Source organism: Lissotriton vulgaris, chromosome 4_1 (genome assembly GCF_964263255.1).
Source record: "Lissotriton vulgaris chromosome 4_1, aLisVul1.2, whole genome shotgun sequence".
Classification (NCBI taxonomy): domain Eukaryota; kingdom Metazoa; phylum Chordata; class Amphibia; order Caudata; family Salamandridae; genus Lissotriton; species Lissotriton vulgaris.
In genome coordinates this window covers 1657164824-1657188680 of record NC_141691.1, presented here as the reverse complement: position 1 = coordinate 1657188680, position 23857 = coordinate 1657164824, and the positions used below count along the sequence as shown (strand labels likewise).

The following is a 23857-nucleotide window of genomic DNA, read 5'->3' as shown; positions in this document are numbered from 1 at the left end:
TTCTCATTTACAAAGGGGAAGGTGCCCCAAGACTACGCCTTCTGTTTCGCAAATGCCTCACCACCCCAAATCGGGGACAGTCATTTTTCAATGTTATGCAACTGGATTTTGGTCATAGAACATTGATACAGCTCATCACAATTGAAGTTTGGAAGGAAGCCTACAACATGACTCTTCCAAGTAGCGATTCAATACGGAGTAGCTAAGTCATTTTAGGAGTCAATAAAAATGTACTGACTCCTAAAAGGCTTTTAGTAAATTGTATGAAGCATTTTTGCAATCAGCAATTATGATCATTAGTACTTTAGATGGATACTTTCAATTGCAGATTCCCCACTGTAGGAAACTCCCCAGTCGCCAGACTGGATCTGGAAAACTTTTCCATAGCAGTGCTTCCATGCACCACTAGGTTGCATTGTGCTCACACCACACTGCCCTGAGCAGAGCCACATATAAGTGACAACCCTGCATGCTCACATCCATTCCTTTGTTTCAGTGCCTTCGGATGTGGATCCAGAGTTCCGCTTCTGTTGTCTTTAATTGGTTTTCCAACGACTGTTAACTGTTTCAACAGTGTGCTAGAAATTATATCTACACTCAAGTTACAAGTTTCAAGCCATGCCACATCTGAAGGACACATATGTCCTTCACAGGCCTGCATATAGTATGTCTTTGATGCATGGGCTCTGGATTTGACTTCAAGTTGTCCCATAATGCACCCCTATAATCTCATAGGCGACTTTGAACAGGAAGGCCCAAACCTATACCAGAGTAGCGGGTCACCCATGTATGTTGATGGTGAGGGTGATGGGGATAGCTTGCTTCCCACCCATTCCACTGATTATGCATTATAAAATAATTTACAAAATGACAGTGGGCTTGATACCCCACATGAGGAAGTGTTGACTCGCCACTTTGGCTACCAATGGAAGAGAGTGTCTTATTTGTAGAGGTTGTCCAAGCGACATCTGAGATACTAGAATTACCCTCCATTAAGACCAAAAGAAATGTTCTAGTAGAGATTTTGTAGCATAGGCCAGCAACTTCTAAGAACTTAATCCTTAGATGTCCTCACTGATAATGTGATGGCTATTTGGCCAAAGCCTTGCTCTTGCTCACCTGTGAATAGTAAGGTGGCAGGTTGCCAGATGTTACAGGACGGTGCTTAGTGACCCAGATTTTCTAACCTAGCACTCCACCCTAGATAATCTTAATTTACAGGCCTCGACCAGTGAGGTGAATCCAAACTCATTTCCGACCACTCTTCCGGATAGGGAATACAGGAGAATTTATGTTTTTTTTACAAGAGCATGCTTCCTTCCGTCATTCTAACACTGTGATCTGTAAATTGTGCTTATCAGCTGGGCTGTTACATACACGCCTTTAGGGACATGACCAGTGTGATCTTGCCTGCAGATCCAGAAGTTCTTAGGGCCTCTGTTGACCAAATAATTCATGATGGATGTGGCCAAATACATTATCCAAACAGGACTGGAGACTACCGATTGTCAGGGGAGGGCAGTCAGTACCAGTGTTGTCCTTCGTTAACATGCTTGGATGTGATCCACAGGATTCTCCAGTAGTGTACAAGACTCACACAAAGATATGCCTTTTGATGGGTGCCACCATTTCTGGGAGAAGGCAAACTCAGCACTGGAATGCTACAACACACTCCTTGAGGCTTTTGACCTCTGCTAACCAATTTCTCCATCAATTCCAAACAGTTAGAGGCAATTCCAGAGGGACTGGCCAATAGATAGACAAAGTCTCAATCAGTAATGCATCAGATACCCCAGTCCGTTAAGACAACATGGAAACAGGTCTACAGACAGCTTGTGGGGAGCAGGGGCATCAGTCCTCCAATTTCTCTTATCCTGCTACAAATACCCCTAAACCAGTTTAGCCTGCCCTTGGTAGAACATGTCCAACCAGTGGGGGCAGGATGCAACATTTCATCCCCGGTTGACAACGCATCAGGTTCAACAGATTTGACTTACAGATGGTTCAAAAAGCATACCTTTCCTCTCCACCCCACCCTCAATTCCTCCCACACCAGAGTAAATTTTGGATGAGCACCTGTTCATTCTGCTGCAGGAGGTGCAGTTGTTGCTCTCCAAGGGTGCCACAGAAAACATGCTAGACACAGAAAGAGGAGGGGGTTGTTACTCTGTTTCCATGTTCTAAAGAAGAATGGGGACCTCAAGCCTATTCTGGTCCTTGGGTCTCTGAATGGCTTCCTGCTGAAGAACAAATTCAAAATGCTCACGCTGGCCCAGATCCTGTATGCTTTGGGCCTGGGCAACTGGATGGTGTCCTTGGAACTGCCTGACATGTATTTTTATATACACATTCTGCAGTACCATAGATGCTATCTGTGGTTCAAGGTAGACCAGGAGCATTTTCAGTGTGCTGTGCTTCCGTTTGGCCTCACCTACACCCCTCGGGTATTAACGCTCCTCCATTCGGAGGTCAAGACTACCAGTATTACTGTAATATGTTGTTGAATGGGGGCTCCCCACAGTCTTCACTGGACCGTCTCCAACACTTCCGCAGAGCTCTTGACATCATTGGGGTTCAATATCAACGGGCCAACGTCCCACCTAATTGCTTCGCAGAGACTTTGATTAATAGTGTTAATCCATAACACTTTGGAGTTCAGGGCTTTCCCTCTGCCACAAAGAGCCCAGAGCATTCAAGCTATGATCCTAGTGTTTTTTAGGCACGGTACTGAGTCATGGAGAGCGGCTCTTAGGCTTCTTGGCCTCTTAGTCTCATACTTCTTCCACATTCTTTATGCCAAATGGTACATGCGTGCTGGAATTGGAAGTTCCAGAGGGCCACGCATCAAAGCAATCTGAATGATGCTATCCATATCTCAGAAGAGATGGCTTGAGTTTTGCAATGGTGGCTGTTCAACCACAATAGTTCCAGCACCAAGCCCCTATCCCTTCCCCACCCAGAGCTGACTCAGCCCTGCTTTGCAGCAATCAGAAGACTCTAGTGGAGGGCTGGCTCCACATAAATCTACTGGAGTTAAGGGCTATTTATCTGGTTCTGGAGGCCTTCCTGCCATCTATCAAGAGGAGTTTGGTACAGTTTCTCATGTGGTACTGCAACAAGCAGGACGGCATGGGGTCCTGTGTCTTGTGTTGGAAGGCTCTGCATCTCTCCTGGCAGTTGGAGTGCCAGAGCATTTTCCTGATCAAAAACCAACAGCAAGGTCCCTGCATAACTGAGAGGAAGAATTGAACAGATGTTGTGGCGAAGATCACAAGAGGTGCCACCATCCCGAGGAGGCATAGGACATCTTCCATCAGTGGGGACAGACTTGCCTAGATCTTTTCACCACAGTGTTGAATGTTTTATGTGTTGGAGTTTTGGCAAGATCCCCGTGCTAGAGGATGCATTATGGCTGGAATGTAACACAGGATTTGGACACGCCTTGCCACCTCTGCCTCTTCTGCTCCGAGTTCTGAAAAGCTCAGAAATTACTGGGCCCAAGTCATCGCAGAAGCTACAGATTGGGTCAGGAGAGTGTGGTCACCAGATCTTCCGCACATGAGCTTCTGGTCTCCGATCAGGATGCCACTGTGTGAGTATCTCCTTTCTCAGCAATAGTACGGGGTCCTCCGCTGAATCAATGCAATCTACACCCACATGCATGGAAACTGAACAGCAGACTTTGACTGAATTTGATTTGACACCAGAAGTGATGAATGACATCCTTGCCACCAGGGGCCCTTCCATGAACTCCTTTTATGCCTGCGGTGGCACACATTTTTGGTCTGGTGTGGCATTCACAAGACTAACCCCTTACAATCAAAGCTGATATCCGTTTGCAGGTTTTGTCTTTAACCTAACAAGCCTTGCAGTGGGCATTATTAAAAGTTACTTATCTTGACCTACGGCCTTTCTAAATTTGCCAGACCAACAGTCCTTACTTAAGTTAGAGCTTATGATCAGATTAACTAGAAGTTTATCACACAGGTTCCCTCCCAAACTGTTTGTGATTTCACAATGGGAACTTAACTTGGCCTTGGAATTTCTCACGTGCATGCCCTTCGAACTGATGCACAGCAGTTTGCTGCACTTTCTAACCTTAAAGACCATCTTCCTCATTGTGATTGCTTTAATCATCAAATGAGTAAACTTTAGGCCTTGTCAGTGCAACCACCCCACACCATCTTTTTCCCCAGGACAAGTGAATACTCAGGCGACCTTCTTACCGAAAGTCGTGACACCCTTCCAGGTTGCTTCTTTTCACCCCTCGAAAGTGAAGAAGAGGCTCCACCAGTTTAAATTGCTACATTGGTCATACCAAAAACCATTGGTTGGACAATCAGCTTTTTGTGGAGTGAAGAATAAGAAGTTGGTCCTGAAGACGACCTTGTTGAGGTGGATAGTCCTCTGCATTAGGATCTGCTACACACTAGCCAAAAAGCAACTGCTGGAAGGTCCGAGAGCCCTTTCCTGCAGGGCTATGGCTGCTACCACAGCATTGGCATGCAGAGTGCCTGTCCTTGACATTTGTCAGGCTGCTATGTTGGCATCAGTACATATGGGTACACAGAGCTCTACCTTGACAGCCAGGTCTAGCAGGAATGACGGTTCTCCTGTCCAGTCCTGCAATAATTTCTGAACTGAGTCCTCCTGTGTTTAAGCAGTACCTCCATTTGGGGAGGTACTGCTTTGGTATCTATTCTAAAATAAAGAATCAGCTGCTAAAAGTATCCATTACAGGAATAAGTTATTCACCTTTTGTAATGCTCTTTCTGGTGATACTCCATACAACCGCAAATTCCTCACCACCCTCCCACCGCCTCATTCTGTGTATTGGTCTCTTTCTAGCATCTGATCAATCAATGTAGTTTGTATAGCACTCAGTTGCTTCAAAGAAGAAGCATCTCAGTACTCAAATCAAAGACTGAGAACAGGGTGAAACATTCAAATCAAAGTTTGATCAAAAAGCCAGGTTTTTTAATTCTTTCCTTACGCAGTATTCGGAGTGAGCCATGTGGAGTTTAATGGGAAGGGTATTCCAAAGTTTCACAGTCAATAATGAGAATGATCAACCACTCTGACCTGGGAATGCGCATAAGTTGGAGGTGGTTCGATCTCAGTGATCTCTCCTGTTGGCTGAGTCTATTTCTCAAGTATAGAGGGTCCTTGCCGGTGAAGGTTTTGAATGTCAGTGTCAGAGCTGTAAATTTAATTTTTTTCTCTCACTGGAAGCCAGTGAAACTGCCTCAGATGCGATGAGATGTGATGGCAGAAAGGGACCCTTTCGATCAGCTTTGCGGTTGCATTCTGTATGATCTGAAGCTTGTGGATCAGATAGACAGGTAGACCCATATAAAGGCTGTTCGCGTAATCCAGATGAGATGTCAAAAGAGCGTGTATTGCAGTTTTTCACATCTCAGCTGAAAGGAGGTGTTTCAGTTTCCTAACTGATCTAAGATTCAAGAAGCAGATAGAAGAAACTTGCTTGATCTGGGAGGCAAAGCAGAGATAATAAGTTTCTGGCCGATGATGATAGATTCAGTTTAGCCAGCCACCAGAGGCTTGCTGAGGGAGGGGTTTTCTGGTTAAAGAAAGCAACCTCAGTTATTTCTGTGTTTAGTTTTAAAAAGTTTGAATCATTCATTTTACAATGCCTTTCAGGTGGTTTTTGAATTGAAAGAATTTAAAGAAGGCTGCCTCTGAATGCTCTCAGAACGAGAACAGCAGTTGAGTGTCTTTCTGCATAAGAGACAACTTTCACTCCCCAGGATTCAACAAGAGTGGCAGGGGGGCTAGGTAGAGGATAAAGAGCAGCGGGCTAAGTGTGCCGGCCTGCGGCACCCTGCAGACCAGGGGTTTGGGCAAGGAGTAATAGGGCGCTGCGGGATCTGTTCCAGAAAATAACTAATCCAAGACAGGACTGTACTCTGAAGGCCAAGTAGGCTTAACCTATTCAGAAAGGTGGGATGATGCTGTATCCAGCACGGAAGCCGATTGAGTGTCATGCAGCAGACTGTTTGTCTCAACAAAGTATGAGAGTTGGTTATTTACCAACTTCTCCAGGATCTTTGTGGGGGCCGGCATCAGCAGTAACAGCCGGTGCAGGTAAGAGCGGTGGGGTGATGGGGTGGGGGGGGAGGGGGAGTCAAGGGATGACGATGAGGGAAAATAAAATGTTCAAAAAAGAAAAGCACTTTACCTTGCGCTTGCCACATCGCTGACTCAGTGATGCGGCTAGTGCAAGGTAAGTGGCTTTTTTTAAATACATTTTATTTTCCCTCATAGTTGTCTGTCGTCTCCCCCTCCACACCCGCCTCACTGCTCCACCGCTCTTACCTGTACTAACCATCACTGGGCATTAGACAAATGGGCCTGATGTTGCTGAGCATCTAAAAAGGTTACAGTTAGTACTCAGCACAATGTCACCAATGGTTGTTCAGTTTCTGCGTCTGAAGGCGTGGAAAGGCTAATGGATAAGAAATTGCTATCAGCCCCTGGGTGGTGCTTATATGCTGCTATGTTCTATCACTTCCCGGGAACTGTAGTGTCTGCACAAAGCTGAACAATCAGTATAGACAAAAAAGTTTTCCTTTCTGTGTAATTCACTATATCTAGACTCAAGACCTTATTATACAGTTTGGAATAGAACCTGAAGCATATACTTCCACACACAGATTTTAAGATGTTACCTCGATTTTATTTTCTAAAAACTGCCATTTGATGCCAAAGTACCATAATTTTTTCATACATTTAATACAATATTCACAGAATATCAAAAATTGTCAGATTTTCACAAGATACATAGTGTACATATTAAAAATAGATTACAATTAAAAAGAAGTCCTTTTGTCGACGCGTTTCGGTGTCTTGTTCTTATTTTGTAAACACCTTCCTCAGGACAGGTCAATTTAAAAAAACGTCAAATCTGAAAGCAAATACATACAATTAATGTCAAAAGAGGCTGTGCGGATTTCCCTATACTTCATCTAGACTTATAAGTATCATAATAAGGTCAAAAGAGTCTTACTTAAAAAGCATGTATCTCTGGTTTTTCAAGTTATTCAAGTTATCCTCCGAAGTTGACCAGTAATAAACTTTTGGTCCTTCTTCCAGGGGTTTATTTTATTTATTTATTATTTATTTAAGTAGCTTATACAGCGCGGAGCTACCCCAGGAGGGGTGTCCCGGCGCTAAAACAGAAACTCAGGAATAAAGGAGAGGAACAGGACGATTGTAGGACTAGAATCATGATCTGGAGAACAGCCACGTTTTTAATTTACTACGGAAGAGGGATTCACACGGGCAGAACCTGAGGTCAAGTGGGAGGCAGTTCCATAGTTTAGCAGTCATTACGCTAAACCCTCTGCCGCCCATTCTGGATCGTCGAAAGCGTGGTAAAATCAAGAGACGTAAATTGTTAGATCTCAATGTTCTGACTGATTGAGATATTACCACTCGCTTTTTCAGGTATCCTGGCCCAAGGCCGTTGATAGCACGAAAGGCGAGGGTGAGAATCTTGAATTGAATGCGGCTTGCAATGGGAAGCCAGTGTAGCTCTTTGCAATAAAAAGCAACCGACTGACGGTAGGGGATATTTCCAATCAGTCTAGCTGCCGCATTCTGCACGATCTGAAGACGATCGATCAAATATTGAGGGGCACCGGCGTATAAGCTGTTGGCGTAGTCTAAATGAGATGTGATGAGGGCCTGAGTAATTGTTCTGCGGGCGTCTAAGGGGAGGTAAGGAAAGATCTTTTTAATCATGAGAAGTTTCGCAAAGCAAGCTGAAGTGACCTTGTTGATTTGCGCTTTACAAGAAAGTGAATCATCAAACTGAAAACCAAGGTTACGTGCTGATTGAACAGGGGTGGGCGAAGGGTTAAGCACTGTGGGCCACCACAGGCTGGGGGATATTGGAGTTTTCTGGTTAAAAAATAAGACCTCTGTCTTATCAGTATTAAGCCTAAGGTGGTTGATGGTCATCCAGGCACAGATGTTATCCAAACATTGGCGGAAGTTGGCAAAGGTGGAGTCAGAGTGGTCTCTAAAAGAGAATATCAGCTGAGTATCATCAGCGTAAGAGACCACTCTGACCCCACAGGACTCCACCACTGCAGCCAAGGGTGCGAGATAAACGTTAAAAAACAGAGGGCTCAGGGCAGAGCCCTGCGGAACACCACACAGCAGGGGTTGACCCTCTGATTTAAAAGGCTTGAGCGCCACCTTCTGAGTTCTGCCAGTAAGGAATGACTCAACCCAGGCTAATGCAGAGCCACCAATTCCAACCTGCTTTAGACGGTTTAGTAGGATTTTATGCGAAACCGTATCAAAAGCGGCGGATAGGTCGAGGAGGACCAACATGGCCTCCTCGCCCCTATCCACACACTCACGGATAGTCTCAGATACTTCCAAAAGAGCAGTCTCGGTACTGAAGCCCGCTCTAAAGCCGGATTGAGAGTCGTGTAGTAGAGAGTTGTTTTCTAGATATTCTGTCAGTTGCAGCTGCACGGCCTTTTCCAGAATTTTTGCGGGTTTGGGGAGGAGGGAGATGGGGCGATAATTGCTAAATTTAGTAGGATCGGCATCAGGCTTTTTCAGGATGGGGACCAACAAAGCTTCCTTCCAAGCAGTTGGAAATATGCCATAATAGAGGGAGGCATTCCAAATAGAAAGAAAGGGACTAGCCAGTGAGGGGGCCAGGTCACCCATGACCTTGGCAGGGATTGGGTTCAACAGGACATCCTCCTGTATTTAAAGATGGCATAAATAGATTCCTAAGTGTGGGTCATCTATTTGTAGAAAGCGCTTATCTCTATTTCACTTATTTACAGCTGAAGTAACTGGATAAGCGACTTACATTTATATCAGTATTTTAATCACATGATATTTTTCAAAATACAGGGGCATCGTCTTGGGTACTGTTGCTCCTGAGGGGAATTGGATCCTCCTTGACTATTTTATATCCGGTACGCCTTTATCTTGATCGTACCACCTTTCAATTTTCGGTGTACATAGATAGGAATACACCTACAGTTAAAAAAGGGGAATTTCATCAGTGTTTTTACATATATCTGTCGATTTTTTGTTAATTAAGAGGCTGGTCATCCTAACTCGATGTTAATACTCCCATTTGAGTTTATACATTGTCATATTTTTCACTTTTAATATGGTTTTAAATCCAGGTGTATTGGCAGGTTCGTACTTCCCTGATAAACCCACATGTCTCGGGGATAGAGTTCGAACGTATAGCGTTTCCTAATTCCTTACAAACAAACTTCTTACTCAAGGATAGAATTAGAGCGTACAGCGTTTCCTAATTACTTACAAACAAGCTTCTTATTGTCCATATCGCTTACGGAAAGAGCTCAACTTTCTCACACATAAGAACCATTGGAGCCAATTTTTAATATCGGGCTTCTAACAACCAAGGTTCCGGTTATACGTCTGACTGCAGGCTCTCCCCTATCTATACTAAATCTCGTACTCCCGGCGTATTCCTTACCCGGCGTAAAAATGAGTGATCGTCCGCGTCGGCCACCTTCAGGGTTCCTTAATGGCGTGGCCACGGGATCTTCACTGTGCCTTTATATGCCTCCCGTTTAATGTTTTAATTAGCTAATTACACTGATAGTTTGTATATTGGTTGTCGTTTTCCTAAACCTCATCTTGCTACCGCATCACGTGATTCGCCTACGTACACATCACCGGATGTTTATGTATTTTTTAGTTTGCGGGTGCCATTTTTGTAGTTTTAGATTCATTTGGTGACTGTATTGTTATCTTCCAACTATAAAAGCACCCCTAAAATGTGCGGTGATAACGTTGTTAATATATTCATTTACATTTTAGTACTATGCTAGTATTTTCGGAATAAATCTAAATTAGTTCCAGATTTTCAATTCACGATACCTTTGTGTTTTATACAATAACCAGCAGAGGTTTCCTGTATATTAGACTCGTATTTTAATCATTTGTGGACCTTTTTGATCATATATCTATAGTACAAAAATGATTTTTTACATATAGGATTATTTTACACATCCACAGTATGCTATTCACCATCACGAGATTTACTGTATTTCTACATCTCAAAAAACCCTATACATAGATCGTGTAGTCAAACATTATTCTCCATAGGGAAGACGATATTGCATAAATATAATAATTTTCAGGGGTCTATTTGATGTCTAAGTATCAAGCACATCAACATCAGAACTATGTCATAGGTCTTATTTACAGAGGGTGTATCGAATGTATTAACATTATTAATACTTTTTTCATTGCCACCATTTCTGCATGTACAGTATTCAAATGTATTCACAAACATCAAAATTTCGAAACATTATAATTATAAAGAACATTGTTTTCTTAATAACTAATACAACTGCAAGTTCTCTATCGAGATACATACAGAAATTATTTCTTTATGCACTTCATGATTGTTATCTGATCATCCTTTCCCACTCTTCCCTACTGTTCAGACCTTGGTGGTAGGTTTTAAATTTTGACATGAAGAATTGCTCTCTTTGAAGAGTGGGAAAGGATGATCAGATAACAATCATGAAGTGCATAAAGAAAACATTTATGTATGTATCTGGATAGAGAACTTGCAGTTGTATTAGTTATTAAGAAAACAATGTTCTTTATAATTATAATGTTTCGAAATTTTGATGTTTATGAATAAATTTGAATACTGTACATGCAGAAATGGTGGCAATGAAAAAAGTATTAATAATGTTAATACATTCGATACATATTCTGTAAATAAGACCTATGACATAGTTCTGATGTTGATGTGCTTGATACTTAGACATCAAATAGAACCCTGAAAATTATTATATTTATGCAATATCTTCTTCCCTATGGAGAATAATGTTTGACTACACGATCTATGTATAGGGTTTTTTGATATGTAGAAATACAGTAAATGTGTGATGGTGAATAGCATACTGTGGATGTGTAAAATAATCTTATATGTAAAAAATCGTTTTTGTACTATAGATATATGATCAAAAAGGTCCACAAATGATTAAAATACGAGTCTAATATACAGGAAACCTCTGCTGGTTATTGTATAAAACACAAAGGTATCGTGAAATGAAAATCTGGAACTAAATTAGATTTATTCCGAAAATACTAGCATAGTACTAAAATGTAAATGAATATATTAACAATGTTATCACCGCACGTTTTAGGGGTGCTTTTATATTTGGAAGATAACAATACAGTCAGCAAATGAATCTAAAACTACAAAAATGGCGCCCGCAAACTAAAAAATACATAAACATCCGGTGACGTGTACGTAAGCGAATCACGTGATGCGGTAGCGAGATGAGGTTTAGGAAAACGACAACCAGTATACAAACTATCAGTGTAATTAGCTAATTAAAACTTTAAGCGGGAGGTATATAAAGGCACAGTGAAGATCCCGTGGCCACGCCATTAAGGAACCCTGAAGGTGGCCGACGCGGATGATCACTCATTTTTACGCCAGGTAAGGAATACGCAGGGAGTACGAGATTTAGCATAGATGGGGGAGAGCCTGCAGTCCGACGTATAACCGGAACCTTGGTTGTTAGAAGCCCAATATTAAAAATTGGCTCCAATGGTTCTTATGTGTGAGAAAGTTGAGCTCTTTCCGTAAGCGATATGGACAATAAGAAGCTTGTTTGTAAGTAATTAGGAAACGCTATACCCTCTAATTCTATGCTTGAGTAAGAAGTTTGTTTGTAAGGAATTAGGAAAAGCTATACGTTCGAACTCTATCCCCGAAACATGTGGGTTTATCAGGGAAGTACGAACCTGCCAATACACCTGGATTTAAAACCATATTAAAAGTGAAAAGTATGACAATGTATAAACTCAAATGGGAGTATTAACATCGAGTTAGGATGACCAGCCTCTTAATTAACAAAAAATCGACAGATATATGTAAAAACACTGATGAAATTCCCCTTTTTTTAACTGTAGGTGTATTCCTATCTATGTACACCGAAAATTGAAAGGTGGTACAATCAAGATAAAGGCGTACCGGATATAAAATAGTGAAGGAGGATCCAATTCCCCTCAGGAGCAACAGTACCAAGACGATGCCCCTGTATTTTGAAAAATATCATGTGATTAAAATACTGATATAAATGTAAGTAGTTTAGCCAGTTACTTCAGCTGTAAATAAGTGAAATAGAGATAAGCGCTTCCTACAAATAGATGACCCACACTTAGGAATCTATTTTTGCCATCTCTAAATACAGGAGGATGTCCCGTTGAACCCCTGGAAGAAGGACCAAAAGTTTATTACTGGTCAATTTCGAAGGATAACTTGAATAACTTGAAAAAACAGAGATACATGCTTTTTAAGTAAGACTCTTTTGACCTTATTATGATACTTATAAGTCTAGATGAAGTATAGGGAAATCCGCACAACCTCTTTTGACATTAATTGTTTGTATTTGCTTTCAGATTTGACGTTTTTTTTAAATTGACCCGTCCTGAGGAAGGTGTTTACAAAATAAGAACAAGACACCGAAACGCGTCGACAAAAGGACTTCTTTTTAATTGTAATCTGTTTTTAATATGTACACTATGTATCTTGTGAAAATCTGACAATTTTTGATATACTGTGAATATTGTATTAAATGTATGAAAAAATTATGGTACTTTGGCATCAAATGCCAGTTTTTAGAAAATAAAATCGAGGTAACATCTTAAAATCTGTGTGTGGAAATATATGCTTCAGGTTCTATTCCAAACTGTATAATAAGGTCTTGAGTCTAGATATAGTGAATTACACAGAAAGGAAAACTTTTTTGTCTATACTGTTTGTACTTCCCAGTCCTTTCTGGTACAAGGGGAACTCTCTCTTTTTTTAAAACAAAGCTGAACAATGCCATCTAACGGTGCGGGAGAGTAGTGCTATGGAAAGGTTTTTGTGATCCAATGTGGCACTAGTGTCTATTCTAAGGTGAGGAGACAAATTAATAAATTAATTCATTAACTAGATTCAGTTTAATTTTAAAATGCTGTTGTGGAACTAGTTATACAGTTGCAATAATGGGGTACAAGTAGTAGTAAATTACATTTCAAATGTACCTTAATGAATCAGCATCTGTCGACTTAACGTAGTGCTACTTTGAGATAGTGGATCTGTGTGTAGTAATATACAACTGCTCTGGATGCTACTGGTTCATATTGTGTTTTTTTGTCTCCAATATTGATAGTTCTGCAGAAGGCAGGCACGTCATTTCCTGTGCCCCGTGTCATTTGATGTAAATTACAGTGATATAATCGTAGGGTCAAAGGTCATGACATTATAGTTCTTGTGATATTCTACTGCTAACTAGTAATTTTGGCACCTATTTCTAAATATTGTTGTTCACACATTATTGAGAAACATGAGAACGTGTTTGCTTGGTGTGTGCTGTTCATCTCTCCTCTCTTACTGTTTCTTTCATTATATTGCTTCCTTCCTTTGTGAATCAAGCAGTAGAACAAGTCCTTCAGCTGCTGACTTTATGATTGTGCTCCTGTATCTTTTTCCTTTTTCACCTTAGTCCTCTTTTCCAACCCACAGCTTTATAGTCTGTCTCAGAACATACTGCATCTCTGTGAATGTGAAGTGAATGTGAAGTGACTCAGGTCTAAGTGCCACTGAGGATCTTTAGTTGATATGTGCTGAGGTTTTGCTTGTGCTATTCTACAGCTTTTTCACATTTCAGGTTGAGCCTATTGGGTGGTTAAGGATGTACACTTGAAAGGGGGGTACTGAGGACTAAGACAAAATGAAAAGAGTACAAACATTATTAAGACAGGTGACAAACATTTGTTCTTTGTTGGAATTGCTCCCCAGGCATTCGCTCTGATGGAACCACACCTACACACATTATTCTTTTTAACCAGATGTTATTTCTTTTTGACAGAAAACCTCGTGGTGAAGGCAAAAAATGCCGGAAAGTCTATGGTATGGAGAACAGAGATATGTGGTGCACTGCTTGCCGCTGGAAGAAGGCCTGCCAGAGGTTTGTTGACTAATAACCCGGGACCACCATGCCAGTGGGCAGATATTGCATCAGGACCCATTTCAAGCTGCACTTATGATGACAGACTGTTTCACTCCATGGCTCTTTTATCAAAGACTAATATAGCTTTGCAATTTGAAAATAGCACTTGGAGCCAAGAAGAAAAAGCACTTACATAGAAAAGACTTTGAGGACGGAGAGAGCCAAATGTTTTTTGATTATGGAGCAGCTATTAGAATGGCTCATCTTTAGATACCTGCATAAATTCTTGTTCCTTTAAACAAACGTTTTTTAACCATCCTAGGAACATAGGAATTAAACATGAACATTTATAGCACTTAAGTCAAGTAGCAGCTCGTTCACTGGATTGAAGGCCCTTTTTATAAGCTTTCTGACAAAAATGACTTGTGGTTGGTTTGCAGCAGAGCAAAGTATAAGCTACAATTTTTTCAAAAGCATCCATTTTAAGACTGAACATCAAGACTGAATAATACTCTTAATATTAGTGGTCTTGCTTTAATTTTTCTATTTTTTGTACTTGGTTTTGAGCATTGGATTTCTTGGATTTCAGGACAAACTATGTGGAGTTGCGACTGATGCTGATAATGTTGGTTATGTCTAAGGATGAATGGGATGATCACCAGCAGATCTCAGCAGGCTTTGGGACCAGGATGAAGCGAGGATAGCACCGGTTGATTGACTATTGGTGATAAAGGCGAAGAATGTCATTTGCACTACAATTATACTTCCTTCCCTGCTGTTTGGAAATAAGGCTTATCCTAGCAGCCACACAATCAATTCATCTGATACCAAAACTCCTGTCTGAACCTCACTCTGTCGCTTTGATACTTTTATTTCTGTTTGAGAGGTCATCTGGATACCGACCAATTCGGAGTTTGGATAAGGAAATTCTGATAATTGTCTGAGCACATAAGGGAGACAAAAACAATATGCTTATTTAATTCCTTAACGCCATGAATGTAGTTGTGGCAACAGAGCAACAGTTTCTGTGGACAGGCTCAAGCTGCAGAGATTCTACTTACTCCATGTGGAAAAATGATTCTGAGGCTTCCTTTCTAATGTGGCTTTTATCTTGATGCTCGCCTTGAGTTTTCCACAATTTTAAAAGTAGGTAAAGTAGAGAAATGTGCATAGTCTGTGTTTATAGCCATAGCTGCACATATTTGTACTGCAGAACTCAATGCCATTTGGCACTTGATTGTCACATTTCGTGCTCCAACATTTAAAGAGCATATTTTTTAACATGTATATATAATTCATGAAATACACATATATTCAAGAGTACATATAGGTGTATATATATATATATATATATATATATATATATATATATATATATATATATATATATATATATACAGTCCTGCTCCCCAATGATCCCAAGAACAGCATTCCAGGTGGTGTATCCAACAATATCATTCATTAAAGAAAGTGGTGGATAGCTGTAAACAACACGTCAATGCATTTTGGCTAGGAAAGCCTTGTTCACGATGCAGACTTCTTGCGTAAATGCCATTTTAAAATGATACTGGAACATCAACACAAACGAAGGACTAAACACAGTGTTCTATTGCAGCCACCATCTTAAACTGGTAGGATGCACAGTGACTTTATAACATAAACATTGTGATCGCAGTGTATTATGATCAACGCTTACTGTTGCCACATTTCAAATACTATCTTTAACTCATAATCATTATACAAAATAAATCTGATCACTGTGATCGTCTTTACTCCAACGGGCAGACTACACTCCCCCCGAATTGAGAGCACCATATTGAAATGCGATCACACATTCAGTAAAACATAAAATGAAGTAATATAAATTCAAGTGCTCTTCCGCAAGTGAGACAAAATCCACAACAGTGCTATTATACAATAGTCTAAAATATATACTTATTTCGATGTCAATCTCAAAATGCGGAATTACTTTAATCAGAACTCCAGAGTGTACCCATACATTGCTATATTGTTTTATTTTGAGATATAATATTGGTACACACTCAGGTTCTGATTAAACTATTTCGGCTTATCGAGACTGACATCACAATAAGTATGCTTTTTAGACTATTGTGTAATGGCACTGTGGTGGAATTTGTGTCACTTGTGAAAGAGCACTTGAATTTCTATTAGTTCATTTTATGTTGTACTGAATGCGTGATCGCATTTCAACATGGTGCTCTCAATTCGGGGGAGTGTATTCCCCCCAGTTGGAGTACAGAATTACATAGTGATCAAATTTATTTTGTATAATGATTATTAGTTAAAGATGGCATTTGAAATGTTGATCATCATATACTGTGATCACATGTTTATGTTGTAATGTCACTGTGCATAGTACCAGTTCAAGATGGCTGCTGTAATAGAACACTGCGTTTAGTCTTATGTTTGTGTTGATGTTCAAGTATCATTTTAAAATGGCGTTTACACAAGAAGTCGGCTTCGTGAACATGGCTTCTCTAGCCAAAATGTGTTGATGTTTTGTATACAGATTTTCGCCACTTTCTTTAATAAAGGATATTGTTGGATACATCACCAGAGTGCCGTTCTTGTTCTTTGAACCATTGGGGTGCAGTACTGCATATATCTACATGCTCCAGCGTGAGCGCATTTATGTGCACCTCCGTCATTCTGGTGCCGGCCGGCATACGCGTTTGACTGTTGGGTGGGTATGTGTATATATATATATATATATATATATATATATATATATATATATATATATATATATATATATATATATATATATATATATATATATATGTATATATATATTTATATTTATATAGAAAGAGAGATATAGATATACATATAGATATAAATATATATATATATATATAGATATACCTAAAATGCCATGTCAGTGAAAAAGATATTTATTACTGCAGTGCACATTTCAAATACCATATTTTTACCCCAGTGCAGGTCAGATTGTGCTGGTTCCACTTTTTAATGTTCACTGCTTCATACTATGGACTCTGGGATTACGAGCAATGTGATTGTGCCCTAGTTCTGCTTAAATACCTGTGTCTATAACTAATGCACATGAAAGGACTTCATGGCATAAACCATAGATGCAGATGTACAGAGTATAATTTACTATTTATTACCATTGTTGAGTAGAAAGGGCCACATGGCCCACACCCAACAAGCGCCATAAATAGCATATTACACTCAACACATCGATGCTATTTATGCCAAGGCAGTGAAAATAATGTGGCCCAGTATGTAGAGCAAGTGTACTAATAAAGGCACATTCACCATTTTTTTTACAGTGCAAAGATCACAATTGATGTAATTACTACAGTACAGCATAACTGACATGTGAAACCACTGTTTAATGGCTCACATATGGCATTAATGACCTGATAGTAGAAAATAACTCTGCTAAGCGTAATGAAGCTTACTGGGTGTAATTGTATTGCAGTCCTTGTATTTAACCCATTATTTGCTGATTCTGGCTAAATAACTTTGTTTACAACTACTACTCATGATAAAATAGCATGGTATAAACCATATTTTGCAGATACAGTGAGTCTAATATGCTATCTGTTACCATTGTTGGGTGAGGGCAGCATGATTCCCGTTAGGCTTGGCTTCTGGTGAGTCATACCCCCCTCACGTTCAGCACTGCTGATAAGTAGCCGATTACACTCTGTCCATCTGCATGCATACTATTTATAGATATATATACATATAGACAGGTAAAGAGAAAGAATTAATAATTAACGATGTATCATGCCGTTGAGGGTTTCTAGCCACTTACTTACCAGAACACCGATTGTCCAGTAGTTTGTAAATGTAACCAGAACCCCGAAATGGCAGAGCACGACCACAGTAATCATTTACCCTTCCATTTATTCTCCTACTTTAACAATAGGTTTTTGTGCTACATTCAATTTTTCAGTGGAGTATGATTCAATAAAATCTGTCTTTGAGTTTACTGTATGGTTCACAAGGATGTCCATACAACATTCTGTGTCTCGTGGGATATGGCAGGCATGAGGCATAGCTGAGTGCCTTACCTTTAAAGAAGTTATATAATACCTCAGATATGGACATCCAGAGAAGCTATATTATATGAAAAATCCAAGTCAAAAATGGCCCTGAAAACAATTATCTAAAAAAGTAGAAACTGGTAGAAAGAAGCAACATATTTATTGTGCCAGTCATGCAATTAATCATGATACTGAGCGGGTATGATCATTGTACAGTGAAGGTAAGTTCCATGCCAGAGAAAAGGACATGGCCCAAGTTTTAAATATATCTTTTATAAAGTGGTTGGTTTAACACAATTGTCTTTTTTTTAGTTCTTGTATAAGGACTTAGCAAGCATTGCCTTTTTCTTTCAAGAACTCTATTACATGGAGCAGGCAATAATGTATTCCTTGAAGGGCTAAATATGTTTATTATCTAGGTCCAAAATCGAAACAAAAAAATTAGTTTTCTGACTGTCTCTTTTTAGAAAATTCTGTTGTGGAGTCATTGGGGAGTCATTGAGGCATGATGCAAAGAAATAGCAAATTTGATCACATATTTGATGATTAAACCATATGGCTAGCTACTGCTGACAGATATACAATCACATTCTCTGTTTTCCTAAATTTTCTAGGTAAATGTACTAATTTGTGTGAAGATGATATCTGTGTCAATAGGAAAGGATGAGGTACATGTTTTGTTTCCTCTGACATTTCGCGTGCGGGGGACTTTATTTACTGTGATAATCTTCAGATGCTTTTTGCATCCTGTCACTTCTTCCAGTTCCCAAAATCGCTTTCTGAATTTAAAGGAAATGTCATTCATCTGTCAGTATCTGCCATGTCAGATTGATAGATCTGGAATGATCAATGCCTAACTGATCAGGAATGCTTTGATTACTTCCAGGTAATCTTTCTTGAACGTAATCCTTTTATTGTGAGCGTGTGCTGTGTCTAGGAAACAGGCAACTATTTTAGCCTCTTAAATTAAACAAAAAATGCTAGCCTCTTCACGAGCCCTCATGACTTAACCACCCAGAGGTCTTCTTTGTACTATCCACACAGCAGTACAAAATTTAAAGACTCGCAATGTATAGGAGGGAGGGAAATCAGGACATTCCCTATCTGTATGTACAGTACATTTCTTGATGCACCACACCTCTTCATCAACCCAGACTTAACATTATGAAGTGATGCAGAGTAGTGGCACATCTTCAACCACAATCTATCAACGTTTGGAAAAAAAAGTTGAAACACATATGAAAAAGTTTTCAAAGAAAGAAACAGTCTGAAGCTATGACATGAAAATTACTGTATCTTTAGTTTTTATATTGCTAATGACTAGAGTTAGGGTGTGGTCCAGGGTTCGAATAATGGTCAGTGAAAAGATTAGCTGTGAGATTAGGATAAGGTTTATCTTTAGGGTAAAGATGAATATTCGAGTTTGAGTGGGGATATGCTGTCGATTTCGGCTAGGGATAGGATGAGGGTATGGTTTATGGTTGAGGATGCAGAAAGTAATGAAATACATTATCACATAGATTACATTTACTTACAACTGCAAATCTCTCACTTTTTCCCCAAACTTTTATGCCTTTCAAACATTTAACATTAAATTTTCAAACTAGATTCCAGTTGACAAAACATTGGCTGGTACATACGCATTCTTTGAAGCTGGAGGACCAAGCTGGAGAAATGCGGTCACAGCATAGCAAGTTATACCCTACACGGGATTCTGAATTCTTGGCAACTTGAAATTGATGAGTGGTCCTTTTTAGAGTACCAATCCAGAAAGTTCACTTTTGAGCTATAGCAATGGTCTTCCTGAAGAGGAAAGAAGAATTTCAGTAGTTTAAGGTCATAATGGGAAGAAGCTACTGTGGAATTTCTATGACCTGTGCTGAGCTTTGAGACATCATCCTAGAGAATCGAACCACAATCACATATGACCCCCATACATATTGGCCATATACGACAACCGTGTCATGCCTATAAATAGTACATGTTTCATAGCGAAAAGATGTAACAAAGAAAGAAATGGAATGGGGTTACTAAACTGCAACCTATCTGCTTACACAGAATCGAATCAGACCAGGACTTGCTAGAAAGACTCTGACGTCATGCAGCCATGCATCACATACTGTCAAGAAAAGAAATATCCATGCACTTATGGCCAGTGAATGATTATGACATAAACACACCAGGAAATTTGAGCGCCTCACAACACAGTATGATACAGAAAATACAAAACTAGATCAACCCTGCTACAATCGTACAAGGAACACAGGAATAGGTGGAAACCCCGAAATTCAAATGCCAACATCATAACTCATACAAATACAGAAAGGTTCCACACAGGGACACGTCTGTGGTCTTTCTATATCATTAAAGATACATTTTACAGTCAAGAACTTTGTTATCACTGAATGCATTCTGTGTTTTTGTAGTCTTACTTTGCTTCCATTGAACTAAATAGATCAACACACCTGAAAACAATGATTTGTAGGTGAAAAGCTTAGGACTGCATGCAATGTCTGTACAGAATTGGAGTGAGGTGGTCACCCTGTTGTGCAGTCAATCAATGGAGTGCATCCAGCCACAATCACAAGCATTGTGCTATCTCTTCAGCACCTGTCTTACGCCTCTACATAGACCAAGGCTACGAGAGACCCTCAGTCACTCCAGCAAGGCAGCAATGAGCATTTCATAATCCCAAGATGCCTCACTGACATTTAAGGTAACCTGGTAGTTCAAGCTTGTAAAAACATCCACTCAATACCCATGGAAGGCCATAAACAGCTTAGCTAAGCAGATATAAATGTAATGCACAACTTTCTAACCCACAAGCCAACCCTTCAAAAGAAGGGACTCCTAAGAATCCCATCCCTGTTGTCCCCAAACCGATACGGGGTACAAGTGATCCAAGGCTTGGTAATCCAAGGCATTGACCCTTAGCAGAGCCACTAATAATACAATTAAGCCCTCTTCTGCTTCTGTTCAAAGTTTTGGAAACCAATCCACACATCATCAAGTGCCATTACTTGAACTGAAATGCATAAAAATCAGTTTAACTTTGAGGAAAGTGGTATAGGGTCCTGGTACAACATGGCAACTGTATCAGCAACGAAATGACCAGCAGAATAGGGCTGGAATTAGGAAACTACTGTCCTTAGGGTGCTGTACTGCCTCCTCTGCAAGGGCATAGTCTTTGAAAATCTAAGCATCTTCTGCAGGGCATGTATTGCTTTGCAGCTGTGAAGGAAATGAATACTGCACACAGATCACCACATCACCAACATCAAAAACAAACCTATCTCACAGGTATGACAACCAAAGTGTTTGGCAGGGACTTAATTGTAGACCAGGGGCAGTGCTACTATGAAAGCTCAGAAATCATGAAAATAAATTGCTCACATAAATCACGGTCACACTCATCGCTTCCACCATTGTGAACATGAAAAAAATATTTATCTCCTACAAATGCGAGCACACGTGCCACAGTGAGAAACCATGCAGTCCATGAACCTTTATTGAACTTGAATTGCGAATAGGCTCTGCATCACATAGGCCACATAAGCAAAAGCAGTACTTGTGCCCCAGAGGAAACCAACCAGCCATGAGGTATCACGGTCTGTGAGGGTGAAGGCTTCCATCAGTAGGCCTACACAGCAACAGCATGTTGAGGGATTCCCATGAATCCAGAAGAACATCAAACACTTTGTTACAGAAAGGGTATTATTTCCTTAATACTATCATAAAAAGTCATGTAATCCGGAAGCGTGCTCTGGTCAGTAGTAGCAACCCTCAGTGAAGTATCCCACACCCAGCCAAGCAAGCTGCGGTGTCAGCAGTAACAGAACAGCACCCAAACAGTCTGAATGGTACATCAACAACATTCCAATTCCTCTTAACAATTTGCAGCAGGGTCATGTTGACTAATGTACTTTTACCCCAAAATGTCAGTGAAGGAACCCTGGTAATGGGAGTGGGGCAGAAGCAGTAGGTGTCTTCAGATAAGAACCAGACTTCAAACAAATACTCTGCAAAAGTGGACTAAACATCTGCAAACATTGATGAGTGGATTGAGGGGTGCGAAGATCCCAATTCCAAAACAAAACAGAGGGCTGTAAGTGGACAACTTCCTTCCTCCAAGGAAAAGGTGTGCTCTTTGGAGAGAGGAGAAAGGGGAATTATTCTTCATATTAAGGTCTGATCTCCCAAAAGAAACATTGAGGGATTTCAAACACACACGGGCGCCCCTCCAACTAAAAAAACGAGGACTCTGACCATGGTAGCAGAGGGCTTTTCCTTTATATCCCATCAGACACAAGTCCTTGGCCTTAGAAAGAGTGGAAGAGACCAAAGCGTACAGCTTAGTATAAGCCGTTTCCAAGATTAGATGGAAGTGCCATCCCCAAAGAACGGAGGATAAAAATAGATGGGCATTTTAGACAGTCATTTCGGATACAGAGGGGCCTCCCGGGTTTGGTAAACTACCATCAGCCTCCTCAGCGCATCTAAGAGTTGTCTTATACCATGTGCATCCAAGCTATCATTCCAAAGAAGTGTTAGACCTTCAGGATATAAATCTGTCTGACAAAACAAAATAACACTTAACTAACAAAAGCATTTAAAAGTATGTAAACAAATGACTACGAGATTCCTACAGAATCATTAACTCTCCACATCACATCCCAAATATTACTACTGCACATCAAAAATACCCTCCTCTGAGCAGAGCCAAACTACCACCCTTTTCATGAAAGTCCTCAAAGTCGAACTATTAAAGGGTTATTTGGAAGACTTTTCTCTTGGGGCGGTCATTGAGGAATCCCAAAGTGGAAAACTCTCATCAACAAACTGAACTTTAGTATCCATTGTTCTTCTATTCCCTGCATTTTTTACCTTTGTCATTCATTCATTCAAAATTACTTTATTCGGTATACAACAATACCATAAAAGTGCAATAAAGTTAAAAAAGCAGCAAAGATTAAGGCCTGATTCAAAGTCCATATACAATCGGTTCAGAAATATTAACAAGTTTCAATAAAATTCATCTTGGGGCTTATACAGATTAACCTTGGTTAAAAAATGGGGCATCAGGGATTCATAAACAAGTTACATTTAAAATCTGCCATCAAGCTAGGAGGGAAACTCACCTCCCACATAATCCATTATCTAAAACAGCATGGGTGCTAGTGCAAAGGGGTTGACATCAGATACCGTTATCCGTCACCTTTTGTGTTTCTGAGTCTCGCAGCCATCCTTAAAAAATTAACAGTACAAAAAAGTGTTAAAACCTCTGCGGACAATTTTAGAAACAATAGGCCACCTTTGCCTGTCTGAACCTCGCATTCTTTAAGATGCGTTTTAAAAATAACTTCCTGGGGTGAGCATAGAAGGGGCACAACAAAACAAAATGGAGCGTGCCCTGCGGAGTCCGTTGGTCGCAGCCGCACGGACCCCTCAACTCTATAGATGTTATGTGCCCCGCGGGGTCCCCCAGTATATGGTGAAGTAGGTTCAGCCTGAATCGGGTCATCGAAAATCTATCCTGTGTGTTATAAAGATGGGACAGATAAGGTTCCATACCCATCCTGGATTTAGCCAAGAGGTGGGCTCTGACCGATGGTTTGACGAGCTCCCTGTCTTCCCTGGTGGAGGCCATTTTCTTTAAAGATTCCGACTTGATAAGAGCCTTATCCCGGGGTAACAGTTTTGTCGGATAGATAAAATGATCAGCGTAGCCCACACCTGACAGAGTCTCCCTTACATATTTAAGCCAGGGGAAGTTTCGCCCTCGCTCCCGGGCGATACAATCCATTATTATCTGCTGACTCAAGG

General features: G+C 40.3%; 1 protein-coding gene across 1 annotated transcript in view; it reads left to right on the top strand.

Annotated features, from left to right (window-relative positions):
• ZNF704 (zinc finger protein 704) overlaps positions 1-15095 on the top strand; it is a 580699-nt gene extending 565604 nt beyond the window's left edge. The window contains exon 9 of the mRNA XM_086966998.1: positions 13917-15095. Within this exon, the coding sequence (XP_086823124.1) occupies positions 13917-14028 (112 nt within the window). The 3' untranslated portion in view covers positions 14029-15095. The remainder of the gene's footprint in view (positions 1-13916) is intronic.
• The last annotated feature ends 8762 nt before the right edge of the window (positions 15096-23857 follow it).